This window comes from Lissotriton helveticus, chromosome 10 (assembly GCF_964261635.1).
Source record: "Lissotriton helveticus chromosome 10, aLisHel1.1, whole genome shotgun sequence".
Classification (NCBI taxonomy): domain Eukaryota; kingdom Metazoa; phylum Chordata; class Amphibia; order Caudata; family Salamandridae; genus Lissotriton; species Lissotriton helveticus.
In genome coordinates, this window is record NC_136071.1 from 61537201 (window position 1) to 61553054 (window position 15854).

At 43.4% G+C, this 15854-nt stretch overlaps 1 protein-coding gene across 1 annotated transcript in view; it reads right to left on the bottom strand.

Annotated features, from left to right (window-relative positions):
* The window catches only part of LOC144783899 (extracellular calcium-sensing receptor-like), a 152825-nt gene extending 149447 nt beyond the window's left edge, over positions 1 to 3378 (bottom strand). Inside the window, exon 1 of the mRNA XM_078662640.1 lies at positions 2960 to 3378. Within this exon, the coding sequence (XP_078518766.1) occupies positions 2960 to 3378 (419 nt within the window). The remainder of the gene's footprint in view (positions 1 to 2959) is intronic.
* Between the last annotated feature and the right edge of the window lie 12476 nt (positions 3379 to 15854).

Below are 15854 nucleotides of genomic sequence, written 5' to 3' on the forward strand. Positions count from 1 at the left end.
TTTTAAGAAGTAAGGATGCACTTTATATTTTAAGTACTAAGAACACAACTGGACCAAACATTTGTTACTGTATGATCTGCTTATTTTTAGGGGCTGATAAAAAAAAAATAAAAAAAAACAGAGGGGACTCTAAGATTATTTGTACGAATTGGTTTATTAATATGTATGGTGAATAATAATGAAATGTAATGTTTTATTTGGTTATGAACAAAATACCTTTTTATGATATTTTATGTACTTCCAACAGTTATAAAGATATGTTAATACGTCCTTATTATCTTTAGGGAATGTAAGAAATCGCTTTGATTCACGAACTGTTGTTTTATTGTAATGATTTTAATTAATCGGACAATAAAGAATATATACACTGAATAATGATACAGTTCCCTATGAATTGACTGATTTGCGGTCCTAGTCCACCTACCCGCCGCACGAATATGATTTCTTTGTGCAGATTGCATCTACTCCCCGCATTACCATATATTTAATGTATTACTTTATTCTTAAGTTCAGAGGTGGTCTCAGTTTTACCAGGTGTTAAGCAGGGGACATTGAATAAGATGGCCACATATGGGAAAGCAGCAGGAGGTAGGTCAATAACAGGGAGGGGTACTTCACCAGTGTGATTCACAGGCTCTCTCATGTATACAATGGCTACCCCTGGCTGCTTCATGTTAGAACGGGCTCTAGGACCCACCATGGGAGGAGGAGCAGTTGTGACATAAACACTCTCCACCTTGCCTGATCCCCTCTCACTCGCATTCCCAGAGGTACCTCCCTTTTTTGTACTCGCCAAGATTGGAGCATATCACAGCTCTTCTCTATATTTCAACCTCCATTACAGTTTTCGGGAGGTCTCAACCTCCATTAGAGTTTTCGGGAGGTCCTGCCTCCCCACCCTTACCGATGTGGTTGAAAGCGATCTCGATGGACATGAGGCAGTCATATATAGGGCGAAGATTATCATCAAGTAATTCACATAGCAGTCCCTTAATAACATCCCAAATAGAACCCTCTTGACTGTAGGGGCTTTTATATTTCAACAGCTAAGGTTTTAAACTCTTTCCATTACTAGTAAGAAGATCCAATATGGATGGCTAAATATGTAGGAAAAAAGAACAAATATGTCTTTGATCTGTGAATAAAGAGCTTAATTTCTGCCTCCCAGGCTGAAGTTTCTGCCATACAACTATTAATTGGGAAATGTTATTACCTTGCTTAAAATGCCTGGACTCATATTGCTTTACTTCTCTATGTTAAACTTTGGTTTCTCTAAGTATATAAATTGAAACGTATTGCACAGTGTTAAAAATCATGTCAAACTTGTTTCTTTAAATGTATTCAAAGATTTCTCTCAAAATGTTTGTTTCTTAAATTACTGCAGTATATAAGGCCTACAGTTACAATCTCTTCTTTATGATCCTCTTTCAGTCATCCACTGTCTACACCTGTCTCCCCTCTAAAACTTTAGGCCAGATTTACAAAACCTTTGCACTGAGTTTGCATCGCAAGCGTGACGCAAACCTGCACAAAATGTTTTTTGTTTAATTTACTTTCCAGTTCAAGCCTTGTTTTGAGCTGAAGTGTTACCTAAAAGTAAGACAAAGCAGAGCAAAGAGCTTCTTTGCATTAGTCTGTGTTAGGGAAGAATTTAATGGATGGTACAGGGGCATTCCCTTGCTACCACCTACGCTTTTGATGCAAAAACCTATTTACTAACAATAATAGACAGGGGTTTGCACCAAAAGCAAAACCACTTTGAAGCAAGTGTTAAAACAAGAAATATTTGTATTTCTCCTTTCTTTTCTGACGTACCATGTGTGCTGCACTGTACAGCACATGTACAAAGTAGGAAAGGTGTTACAGTTTGTCTACCATTACACCTATGCTGGACTCACACAGAGACTTTTGAACTATGATGCAAAGATGTGTGTGTGGTGTATGGCAGCCTGATTGTGCACCAATGCCAAGGAAAGAGGAGAAGAGTGCCATATCTCTGTAGATATGGCACGTTCCTCCTCTCTCACTGTCAAGCAAGGATGCGCAGCAACTTTGGGTGCTTTGCTGTAATGTGTGACAGGGTTGTAAATATGGTCATATGTGTCCTTTAGCCATTAAAGTAATCTCACTTGAAGTGTAGGCTAGGAGTATCGAAATCACAATATCGCTGGGTCACCAGAATGTTGGAGGACAAAAACAAAAGGTAAAAGTGTATAGTTTTTTTCTACTTAAATCCACATAATCGTATCTTGGTGTGTGTGTGTGTGTGCGTGTGTGTGTGGTGTGTGTGTGTATATATATATATATATATATATATGTATTAATTTATAGGGTATGCATCTGAGAAAATCTTCCACCATTATCAGAAACATTAGGTTAAATAACCAGGTTGTGGATTGAGCCAAGTGTTGCAGCAGAACACTGTTTTGAATTTCCAGATTATTCTGTTCTCCAAGATAGGAACTAGTTTCTAAGATTGGCAGTTTGCCCCGAATAAAGACAAAAATTGACCCATAAAAGACAGAATATTGCATGACATATGAAGTCATCGATGATAAGTCTCACGCTCCTGCACGCAGAAACACCGTTGGGAAGAACCCCCTCACCCGCTGACTCTGGAATATGTTTTGTAAAGAGGAGTTCTTCCTTAGCAATTCGATTGGCTGGGAAATAGTGATCCCAAGGAGTCTGGAGGAGTCATACCTATTCTGTATATGGAATCCCCTCGATTCAATAGTTGGGAATATGAGATAAATAGCAGAAATAGTCTACTCACTTCTACTGGCTTTAGGAGAGTACATGAGTGAAGGATCATCATACATATGCATGTGAAAATATATTAGAGGACAAGAAATACATTATTGTGGCTATATTCCACTTAGCTCTATGACAAAGAACCTCCCTGTTTTCAATCAGCAGTTTATTCAGGAGACACCAGAAACATAGGATGAGTAATTACTTTTGACAACGTCTGGATGCAGGAGGTTCTGTGAACAAGAAGTTAGTTGAAGGGATAATGGTCTCCAGGTGAACAGCAGCCAGAATACCAATTGCCACATCCCCGTCCTTGTAATAGCTTTCCATGGTCGGTGTGGAGAGCCCACAGAGAGTTGGTCGCCCTTTGGCTGCAGCAGAGGATCCCATTTCCCACAGACGTAGTAGCATAATCACACGTGTCAGGAACATCTTAAAGGATGAAACTTGTTGATACTCAATTATGCTTTTCCATAGTCTGTAGCTATTGAACAGTCTGTAGATGGCACTGGCCTTAAAACACATAGCAACAGTGAATAGCTGAGAGTGAAGCATCATTTTAAATGTAACCACATGTTCTTCCTTATCATTATCATTGTCTTTTGTCAAAACTCTTGATTCCATAGGTATTGTTGGGTCTTAGTTTAAACAGAAATAGTAAGAAAATTGAACTTTTCTGAACATGATGGAAAGAAGCGGAGGAGCTGAGGTTTTCGAAAATATTCACAATTATGTTTTAATTTTTCTCAATTAAATTGATGGTGTGTTTTCTATACCATAACATCTGAATCGGTGCCATTGATAACTATGCCATTGACATCCACTTATGAGTTCTGGCATTGAAGGATGGATATGAGGCACAAAATTCCAATGCAAACTCAATCCATACAGCTTGACATAGAGTTCACTGAGAAGAGAAAATATAAATAACAGGAATGACAGGTAAAGTACAGCTAGTAGAGCTCAACATTAGAATCCATCTACAGCACAAAGTCATCTCATGAACATAGGATCCCAGAATTTAAAAATACAGAAAAGAGATATGACCACGCTGTGAAGGTCAGAGAGAGATACAAGCTCTCAAAAGAGCAGCTGCCCAGCAAAGCAATCACACATTGCCAAACAATTCACCAGTCTCAAAGCAAACAGAGAAGTCTGTCTTCCAGCCAGGGTATAATCTGTGTCTTGTCAGAATAGGTCATGGCTTTTCTTTCAGAATGCCTAATCAAATCTGACAATTGTAGTAGAAAAATGTTGAAACATATCAGTGGCAGCGAAGAGCTCTGTAGCACACCACACCAAATGGCTGACTTATGTTATCTGGAGTGGTGAAACAAAAGGGTCTGAAAGGGTGGACCTGGAGAGCTCAAACCATTCTAACACTATATTCCTGATGTCACTCATGTTGAGACATTTGATCAGCACCCAATGGTCAATGGAATAATATGCAGTAGAGAGACCCAACAGGATCACCACCGCAGTATTGCAACAGTCAATTAAGGACCAGGACCTGACCTTTTATTATGTTGTCACTTGTGCATGGTGTACTTTTATATTTATTAGAACATTGGAATGTTGATAGCTCCATTGAAAACAATGGAGTGCTCCGGGCTTATAATGGCCGGTATAAGCCTGAAGCTCCAACATCCAATGTTTCTTTGCTCACAGCTCTGGCAGTGAACAAAGGCTTCAGGGAGCTTGAGGGGATTCCAATCCCCTCACGCTCCCATAAGGCTTTGTTCTTTTTTTTTTGGACATGCTGCCCTCTAGTGGCAGAATGTTCTAATAGCCTTATAGCCAGCCGCAGCCCGTGGAGGGAGTTTCGGTGGGGCAGAGAGGCGGGGTGGGGGAGGGGCACGGTGGGGGGTGCTAAAAACTGGAGTATGGATAATTGAAGGTAAGTAAACAATGTAATTAATAATACGAATTTCGTAGCGCGCCCTGCATCGCAAAATGTGATGCAGGGTGCGCTATGAAATTCGTTTTATTGATTCAATTGTTTACTTACCTTCAATTATCCATACTCCGGTTTTTAGCAACCCCAACCCTGCCTCTTCCCGCCCCGCCTCTCCGCCCCACCGAAACTCCCTCCAAGGGCCGTGGCTGCTGATAGCCCTTTGTAGCTGGGCTATACCGGTTATTAAAGTCCCTCTCCTTTGTTAAAAGCCCTTGCCTTCGGTACGGGCCTTTAACGCTGGAGAGGGCCTTTAATAGCCGGTATAGCCCTCTAAGGCGGGCTATAAGGCTATATTAAAAGTAGATCAACATCATCGAATAATGCAGGCATTTATCTAAAAGTTCTACTGTAATCCTATAAACTATTATTCTTTATTAAATGTTGTGAATGATAGTTAAGTAGTAGGAGGGTTGAAATTGATTAGAGTTAGTGTAGTAAAAGTGTAGCCACTATCCTGTTATGATAACCTTGACAACAAGTATGTGATATTATTGTATTTGCATAATACTCTTTCTTCTCTCTATACAGTGGCAGTGAGGACACCAAGTGGTACTACAACCGAATATCTCCTAGTCACGTCACATATGATATGACATCTGTGACTTTTTGTATGGTGTTATTAGGGATATCAATGTCGAAGTCATTGATGTCTTTCGTAATGTCATCTGTGATGTCATGTTTGTTTTCATCAGCACTGCTTTGAAGAAGTTTGTTAATATGTATCTACTACTCCTTCAACTAAAATATTGTCTGAGTACTTTTTTTTTTAATCTAAGATCTGATTTAAAGTTTGGCAGAGAGTTACTCTGTCACAAACGTGACAGATATCCGAAGATATAAAGCACTGGCAGTAAGGTGAATGGGAAATATTTTGATAATATGGAGAGTTTGCTCACTTCCTTTCCGTGACGATTCCCCCCACAGAAGAAATCCACCTAAATCTACTTAAATGGGCAGTTCATCTATTTCCATGCAATATTTCTGTTACCTATCTTGGGCATGCAAATGTGGTTGCAAATATGTAACACACATCACTAAATACAGCCTGGCTAAAACCTTTTTGAGTGGTGAATCCCGGTTAATGGCCCGGCCCAACATTAATTACACCTCCCTCTTCTTGTTGCTTAGTAAAAAAAGAGATATTGAGGAAAATAAGTATCACTTACTCAGTTACCAGTGGTGGATGCAGGCATCGTATTCTGTAAAAAGAGCCCTGTGTGTACAAAGTGAAATGAAGATCAATCCTGTGTCATTTTGTGAACACTTATATATGGTTTTATCTCCGAAGGCCGGTCTACAACAAATTACACAGTTTCTGAATAATTACCTGTGCTGGTCCCTAGATGGTTTAATCTCCATCCCAGGCACATCCTACAGGTGGTAATGTCAGGGTACTAGCAGGAGCAAAGTGGAACATTGTAATTAATGCATGCTTGCCAGTCAGATGGATGTAATCATCAAAAGAGAAGCATACCTTTCTGAGAATGATATTCTCTCCCAGATAATAACTCTTAGAGTTCTTGGCAATAGCGGTGAGGCCATTCCAGAATTTAAAGAAGGGTAACCCACGTTTATCGATCTTACATTATAACATGGCTCTCACTCTCAATTTTCATATTGATGATTAGCATTCATGTTTATTGAAATTATGACCCAAATAATTCCTTGCAGGATCCTCCGAAATACATTAAAGAAATACAGAATGACACTCACTAGGGCCTGTATTAACCCGTTGGGTGCTGATGACGGAGCCACTCCGTCACCAGCCTCGGACGTGCTGTGCTAATGACGGAGTGGTTCTGTCACGGCCCGGCCGCCACACCTGCGCTGCAGTGATTTGGCGCCTGTGCTGAGCGTTCCATTGAGCGGGCGGGCCATGACCGAACCACTCCGTCACAAGCACAGCGCGCCCGAGGCTCATGACGGAGTGTTTCCGTCACGATCATGGTGGCGCTTCGTGGCCCCCTTCCCCCCTAGCGCTGCGGCGGAATTACTGCCGCAGCCAAGGGGTTAAACACAACAGGAATTTGCGCCCTTGGTGTACTATAGTAATACAGAAGAGTCCAAAGACATTTGTGAGGCCCCTCTGTAATGTGGTTCATGTTTGTGAACGTCCTGCACTAGCGTTAAAGTAGCCATTAGGCTCTCATAGTAGACGATACACAGCCAGTCTATCACCTGAGAGCACACCTTGAAAGAAGAGCATGAGAGTTCCATTGATTAACTGGCATACCCTTGCATGCACTGCACCTGTCTCTGAGATGATCACTTCCCCCATTTGTAGGGGAAGCCTGATCTACATCTCATTGAAAAGCAGACTAGTGGCTTCAAAAAGCCAGCCTGCCTTTCACCACTGGACAGCTGATGCTACAGGTGCAAGTTCTTGCATGTGCTGTGAACAGAGCATTGACTGTAATAGAGTGCACAGTCCTTGCCTGTGCCCAGCACACATAGTTAAGGGGACATTATGGGTAGGTAGGGCTGATTAAGATGGCTCCCTCTAATAGGGCTCTAAGATGACACAGGGCCTGCTACTGACTCAAAGACAGAAAAAGGAGTGTACTCGTTTCCAAACATGTGGCATCATTGTATTTATTCAAACATCCTTCATCATCTACTGTTGTCTAGTAAACATCGCTAATGCTGGAAACATCAGTATTACTGTATTTTAAACCCAGACGTATGTTGATAAATGCCCTTTATTCATGGCCACACCCCACTTTTAGTTCAATTTTATTGCTGGTTTATGGACTCTGGACACTGGGACACTGCCTCTCAGCACCCAGTATATTTATTCTGACCCCCTAAAAATATCAGTACAATGGCCAATTCCCGAATGATATATCTGACTTACCTATATGTCCCTTGTTAGAAATGGGGGTCTCTAGTTGACAATGGTTTGCACCATTGGCCAAATGGGGACCCATGCTTCCAGTCAGGGAAAGGGGGATACGCTCTTAACAAAAAAAACTGCTCACCCCCTTGGTAGCTTGGCACGAGCAAATAGGCCTATCTCAGAGGCAGTGTGTAAAGCATTTGTGAACACATACAGTAATACAGTGAAAACACTTCAAATGGACCCCACACCAGTTTAGAAAAATAAGTAATCTTTTTTAAACAAGACTAACCAGCAAAATCCACAATACAGTATCAAAAATAAGTTCTTAAATGGTAGAAATAAATTTGTTCAATGCTAGTTGTGAACGCAACACTTTTCCAACAAAGTACATTAGATGAGTCACGCAAAATAAGAAAAGGTTCGCAGGGAAGGCTGCGCGACAGTTCCTTGCTTCGGGGGAGGCAAGGCACCTGTTCCTAACTGCAGGGGATGTGATGCATTCGTTCCTTACCAGAGAGGAGGGGATGCGTCTGTTTCTTACTGTGTTCCGGTGACGATGTGACAAGATGGCGCGTCGATGCGTGGCGATGATCCAGTGCGATGTGACAAAATAGTGCCGCGATGTGGCGATCCATACGATCGGGATGGCAGGTGCTGAGACGATCTTCTCGGCGATGCATCAGGACTTAGTGTGGATGTGGCATGCTACTTTTCTGTGGCTCACCAATGCATTGGGACCAAGTGCAGATGCGGCACGCTTCTCCTCCGTGACTCGGCGATGAATCGGGAATTGGTGCGGATGCAACACGCTTCTTCCTCGTTGCACCGATCTTCCAGCTTCCAACAACAGACAGTCTCTAGAGGTCCTAAACTACAGTAGGCACCTCTTTGGAGGTTGGAATCCCCAGCAAGGGAATTCAGGGGAGCTGGTGGTGAAGTCTTTGTGCACCTGAGACTTTAGACAGGAGGCAAACTCAATTTCAAGCCCTTGGAGATCTTCCTCAAATTGACAAAGCAAACAGCAAAGTCCTTTTTCTCCTTTCCTTGGCAACAAGTACCCACTGCAGGCCAACCCCAAACAGCAAAACAGCACAGGGGCAGTAATTTTCCTTCAGCTTCTCCGGTTCTTCTCCTTGGCAAAGGTTACTCTTGATTTCCCAGAAGTGTTCCAAAGTTCTGGGGTCTCGGTCCCCATTTCATGCACACAAATTCTTTGTTCTCTGGAGGCAGAGAGTGTCTGTATCCAGCCAAAACCAGTTCTGTCCTCACTGGTGCAGCTTCCTGGCAGGAGGTGGAGAAAGGATTGTTGAAAGCAGACCTGGCCCAGGCAGGTGAAATGAAATCTCCTCCCCCACTCTAAATTCAACCCAGGTCCCATTCAGCCCAGCCCTCACTCGTTAGACTGATGGAGACGCAGCCCTCTCCCAGCTCCTCTCACTCACTGTCAGGTCCCAGTGGGGGGGTGAAGGTTTCTGCCCCGAGGTTTCGTTGTCAGATCAAATCCGATTCCAACTACTTGCTCTCTGCTTGCTTGTGGAGGCAGATGGTTGCTCAATCGAGATACAGAAATACCCTTCCTGATGGTGCCACGGTTGAGGGGCTTAAACGTTCTAGTCTTCCGTTGCGGCCATTTTGTGCGCTCGTGCCTTTCCCTCAGCGCACTTCAACGGTCATTTTCCAGCGGAATGGACGCATTCGTGAGAGCGCGTCTTTTCGAGTTAGTTTTTAGTCAGCTCACAGTCAAGTTTAGTTAATTTCAATTCCTCAGAAGTTCGTGCGCTTGTCTTATGAGCGCTTCCCTGCCCTCCCGTTCCAGATATCCCGCTTCTGCAGAGACGCAGACATTTTTTTCGCCACAAGGTCCTGGTAGGACGCTTCTTCAGTTGGAACTGTACTTAGTTGGAGGGAGGTAAGAATTTGATTCTGTGCTGTATTTCAATCCTGTATCCTGTATCAAGCCTTCAGCGCGAGAGTCCTTTCTGTCGCACAGAACTATTGTGAATTGGAGAATCTCTTGAGGCACTAGATTGACAGCATAAGCTCATGAACTATCCAGTGTCTGTCAGCCAGTTGTATTCTAAGAAATAAGGCTTATGAACTAGAGACTCTCTGAGGAGTTGTGCAAGCAGCTATTGTCCTTCATCCTTCCGGAGCCTAGAAGACAACAAGTATAGTGTTGTATATGTTGATATGCATATTAATTATACATAATTATACCACCGTAAATTTACAGCTATTGTTGAAACTATCAGAACTGTCTGACGAACTCAATCTGGATTATTTTCCTTTCATCTGGATTTCAAAACCTACTGACTCATTTATAGAGAGAGGCAATTGTCCACACACATTCAGGTACTAAGATTAGATTTATGGGAGAGAGAACAAAGTGCCCGAGTGTAGTGGGGAACTGTATTAATGTTTTGCTTACTTTTACAGGAGATGCCTTTCCTGAAGTAGAAGTAACCGAAGACCTTTGTGTGGTAGTCTCTCTGTGTGTTATCCACTTCCCCTTTCCCTTTCATTCCTGGGCTCAGAGTCCTCTGGGTGCAGGGGTGTAGGGGAGCTGGGAAATTATCCTCTAGCAAGAACCCACTGGCCACCTGCTCCCACGGATTCGAAGGATTACAGGTACGCTCTCTGACAGATTGAAGTGCCTCAAAACATTTCTTTCCGTCTGGGCAGGATGGCAGAGGGTTTAGATTTGAAGGCTTTGGCAACCATCCTTCAGGATTTGCAAAAGCAGCTTAGTGAAACTCAGGAAGAGGTTAGGAAGTCCAATCGGGAGGCTCACTTTCTTAGGCAGCGTGTAGAAGAGCTTTCAGAGAGTCCCAGTCCTAATTTTGGAGGGTTAAAATCTCCAACCTTTGCTCCAACCTCTTCGTCATCTTCTGCGTTAACCACACAGGTTGTCCATGCCATGTCCCCAACTATTCCCTTGGCCCCTCCAGAAAGATTTCAAGGGGATCCACATAAGGCTCAAATCTTTTTGACCCAGTGTTCTTTGCATTTCCTCTGCAAGCCCATTTTATTTAAAGAGGATCAGTCAAAAGTGGCGTTTGTGCTGTCCTATCTTAGTGGAGATGCTGCTGCTTGGTCATTACCATTGATCTCCTCTAATGATCCGGTGTTATATAAGTTTGAAGATTTCAAGGCAGAGTTTCTTCGAATTTTTGATCGTCGAACTATTTCACAGACTACAGATAATGAATTATTGGATCTGAAGCAGGGAAACAGAGAATTGGTGGCGTATTTGGCACAGTACAATAAGTTAATTGTGGAAACCAGCTGGCCTGCAGAAAAAAGAGCGGCAATATTTTACAGAGGTTTAAGGGATGAGCTAAAAGATGGGCTGTCGCAAATTCCAAGAAGACCTACAGATGTCTCTGAATTAATCGACTTGGTCCTTCAAATTGATCAAAGGCAAGCTGAACGTCGGAGTGAGAAGCGAAGGGATGTAAAACCTTTTCCACCGCGTTTTGATCGAGTTCGTTCTGAATCCACAAAGACTAGTGAAGCTCCAACCACTGAAGAACCCATGCAGATTGGGGCGGTTCGTGGCCCGTTGTCTCCTGAGGAGAGAGAAAAAAGACGCCTCGGAAAATTGTGCATGTACTGTGGTCAGTCAGGTCATTTTGTCAAAGAATGCACGAAGAAACCAAAGACCAACTCATGGGTAAAAGACAAGCTCCACCAGTAGACGGAGTTGCACTGGTGGGAGCAGCCCCTGAGACAACTCCCAAGACTCAATTACTCGCAAATGAATGGCAAGCGGTGGCGCCACATTTGATCTTGTCATGTACGATTTGGTTTGGAAAAGGTCGGAAGGAAAAAGTGTCTGTAATGTTGGATTCCGGTGCCACTGGGAATTTTTGTGATTTACGATTTGCAAAACAGGTGGGGATCCAGTTTGAGAAGAAACTAAAGCCAGAACCGGTGCGAGCAGTGGATGGCACAGAGTTATCATCAGGTCCGATCGTGTTTGATACCGAGGTCATTACAGTTGTAGGTCCCGAGGAACATCGAAGTTTGGTCAGCTTCAACCTCATTGACGCTCCTCAGTTTCAAATGATTTTGGGGCTGCCCTGGCTCACTGAGCACAATCCAAGGATCGATTGGGCCAAACGCACTGTAGAGATGACGTCCGAATTTTGTACCGAGCATTGTTTTCATGCTCCTGTGGAGACTTCGCTGTCTACAAAGTCGTCAAATTTGGCTAATCATTTGCCTATGGTTTGTGTGGTGGAAACTCCAGAGATTCCGGAGGTATATCTCGACTTGAAGGAGGTCTTCAACGAAAAAGAAGCTAAGAAATTACCTCCTCATCGGGAATATGATTGCCGTATTGAGTTGGAGCCTGGAGCAACTTTACCATGTAGTCGCATCTATGCATTATCAGAACCTGAGAATCAACATCTCAAGGAGTATATTGAACAAAATTTGGAGAGTGGTTTTATTCGACCCTCTCAGTCGCCAGTTTCTTCCCCTCTCTTTTTCATTCCTAAGAAGGATGGAACGTTGAGGACTTGTATTGACTATCGTGCTCTGAATTTGGTCACCAAAAAGAACCGCTATCCATTGCCTCTCATTTCAGAGCTTCTAGACCAAGTAAAGAGTGCCAAGATCTACACCAAATTGGATTTAAGGGGAGCGTACCATTTGGTACGAATGGCGGAAGGTGAGGAATGGAAGACGGCGTTTCGCACTCGATTGGGTCTGTTTGAGTATCAAGTCATGCCCTTTGGATTATGCAACGCTCCTGCAGCCTTCCAGCATTTTGTAAACGATCTTTTGAGAGAGTTTTTGGATCGCTTTGCAGTGGTCTATATTGATGACATACTCATTTTTTCGAACAATCTTGAAGAACATGTAAAACATGTTCGTGTCATCCTAGAACGTCTATTGAAAAATCAGCTGTATGTGAAACTGGAGAAATGTGTTTTTCATTCAGCAAAGGTGGAATTTTTGGGTTTCATCCTTTCTCCCGAAGGTGTCAACATGGATAATTCAAAATTGGAAGCAATTAGGGCCTGGCCTGCCCCTCGCTCTATCAAAGAGATACAAAGTTTTTTGGGATTCGCCAATTTTTATCGGCGTTTCATTCAGAACTTCTCCGAGAAGGTTAGCCCAATCACTCGACTTTTAAAGAAGAATGAGCGTTTCGTTTGGGGAAAGGAACCTGAAGAGGCCTTTCAACAGCTAAAGGAAGCCTTTGTATCAGCACCCATTTTGCAACACCCCGACTTGAAGGAACCCTTTTATGTGGAAGCTGATGCTTCCAATTTTGCTATTGGGGGAATTTTATCTCAGCGTCAGAAACTAACGGGTCAATTACATCCAGTGGCCTATCACTCTCGGAAGCTTTCGCCTGCTGAAATAAATTACCCCATTTCTGACAAAGAACTTTTGGCAGTCAAAGAAGCCTTTAAGATCTGGAGACATTACCTGCTTGGAGCGCAACATGTCATTACTGTGTTCACTGATCACCGCAATTTGCAATTTTTAAAGTCTGTCAGAACCCTCTCCCCTCGTCAGTTGAGATGGTCCCTGTTTTTTGCAGACTTCGACTTTGTGCTAACATACAAGCCGGGATCAGCCAACGGAAAGGCAGATGCGCTTTCTCGTCTAAGTCTGGGAGATGTCACCGACAAGCAAGAGGAAGGCTTTATCATTCCACAGAATAAGATTGTCGCTGTTATTGCGGAAGATGAATTGGAAAAGCAGGTGCGAGAGGCTTTCCAAGAAAAAGAATTCGCCAATTGGATTTCTGAAGGTCCAGAAAGAGAACTTAAGGATGGGAAACCCTACTTTCAAGGGAAACTGTTTGTTCCAGTTGAAAACTTGCAGTTAGTAATCATCCAACAGTTTCATGACCATCCATTGGCCGGTCATAAAGGAGCAGCCAAAACGCTGGAACTGGTGAAGAGGAGTTATTTTTGGCCAGGCATGGAGGCACAGGTTAGGCAGCACATCGCCACTTGTGAACAGTGTATTAAGGGGAAAAGTTCTAGACAGCCGCCTCAAGGGTTACTTAGGCCCCTGCCCATAGCACCTTCTCCCTGGCATACCATTTCCATGGATTTTATTGTGGAATTACCTTCTAGTCAAGGTTATTCTGTAATCTGGGTGGTCGTTGACCTGTTCACTAAAATGAGTCACTTTGTTCCCCTAAAAGGTCTTCCAACAGCTTCCCAACTGGCAGATTTGTTGGTTCAACATATTGTGCGCCTGCATGGAATTCCTAAGATCGTGATTTCTGATCGGGGTCCACAGTTTGTTTCCCGATTTTGGAGATCTTTTTTGAAAGGTTTGGGTGTGGATTCTCGTCTGTCCACCAGTTTCCATCCTGAGACGGACGGACAGACAGAGAGGGTGAATCAGGATTTGGAACAGTATCTTCGTTTGTATTTGATGGATCAAGAGGGAGAATGGCCCTCTCTATTAAGTACAGCGGAGTTTGCTTACAATAATTCAGTCCATTCTGCCACCGGTTACTCCCCATTCTTCCTTAATTCTGGTAGACATCCAAACATGTTAGTGGGTAGAGTTGAGGTAGAAGTTCCAGCGGCAGAAGAGGTAATTCAAGATTTACATAAAGCTTTTCAGTCAGCATCTGAGAATTTAGTTAAGGCAAAACTGAGCTATAAGAAGCAAGCAGACAAAAAGCGTAGGGAGAGTCCAGAATTTGAGGCAGGAGATTTGGTTTGGGTTTCCACTCGACATATGCGATTGAGGGGGAACAGAAAGTTTCAGCCTCGATTTGTGGGTCCTTATCCAGTTGTGAACATGGTCAATCCAGTCAGTGTTAGGTTGGCCCTGCCTAAGTCAATGAAGATTCATCCTACCTTCCATGTTTCTTTGGTTAAGCGAAATCCCCCAAATTTTCATTGTTCCCATCCTCCTGCTCCAATTCAAATGGAATCTGCCGAGGAGTTTGAGGTCAAGAGAATTTTGGACTCCAAACTGAGAAAAAACACTTTGTACTACCTTGTCGACTGGAAGGGGTTCGGTCCTGAAGATCGTTCATGGGAACCAAGCAAGAATGTTCACGCCCCGCGGTTGGTAGCTGAGTTCCACAAGACTCATCCTCAAAAGCCTAGTGAGGGGGCTTTAGTGGGGGGTACTGTCAGGTCCCAGTGGGGGGTGAAGGTTTCTGCCCCGAGGTTTCGTTGTCAGATCAAATCCGATTCCAACTACTTGCTCTCTGCTTGCTTGTGGAGGCAGATGGTTGCTCAATCGAGATACAGAAATACCCTTCCTGATGGTGCCACGGTTGAGGGGCTTTAACGTTCTAGTCTTCCGTTGCGGCCATTTTGTGCGCTCGTGCCTTTCCCTCAGCGCACTTCAACGGTCATTTTCCAGCGGAATGGACGCATTCGTGAGAGCGCGTCTTTTCGAGTTAGTTTTTAGTCAGCTCACAGTCAAGTTTAGTTAATTTCAATTCCTCAGAAGTTCGTGCGCTTGTCTTATGAGCGCTTCCCTGCCCTCCCGTTCCAGATATCCCGCTTCTGCAGAGACGCAGACATTTTTTTCGCCACAAGGTCCTGGTAGGACGCTTCTTCAGTTGGAACTGTACTTAGTTGGAGGGAGGTAAGAATTTGATTCTGTGCTGTATTTCAATCCTGTATCCTGTATCAAGCCTTCAGCGCGAGAGTCCTTTCTGTGGCACAGAACTATTGTGAATTGGAGAATCTCTTGAGGCACTAGATTGACAGCATAAGCTCATGAACTATCCAGTGTCTGTCAGCCAGTTGTATTCTAAGAAATAAGGCTTATGAACTAGAGACTCTCTGAGGAGTTGTGCAAGCAGCTATTGTCCTTCATCCTTCCGGAGCCTAGAAGACAACAAGTATAGTGTTGTATATGTTGATATGCATATTAATTATACATAATTATACCACCGTAAATTTACAGCTATTGTTGAAACTATCAGAACTGTCTGACGAACTCAATCTGGATTATTTTCCTTTCATCTGGATTTCAAAACCTACTGACTCATTTATAGAGAGAGGCAATTGTCCACACAGATTCAGGTACTAAGATTAGATTTATGGGAGAGAGAACAAAGTGCCCGAGTGTAGTGGGGAACTGTATTAATGTTTTGCTTACTTTTACAGGAGATGCCTTTCCTGAAGTAGAAGTAACCGAAGACCTTTGTGTGGTAGTCTCTCTGTGTGTTATCCACTTCCCCTTTCCCTTTCATTCCTGGGCTCAGAGTCCTCTGGGTGCAGGGGTGTAGGGGAGCTGGGAAATTATCCTCTAGCAAGAACCCACTGGCCACCTGCTCCCACGGATTCGAAGGATTAC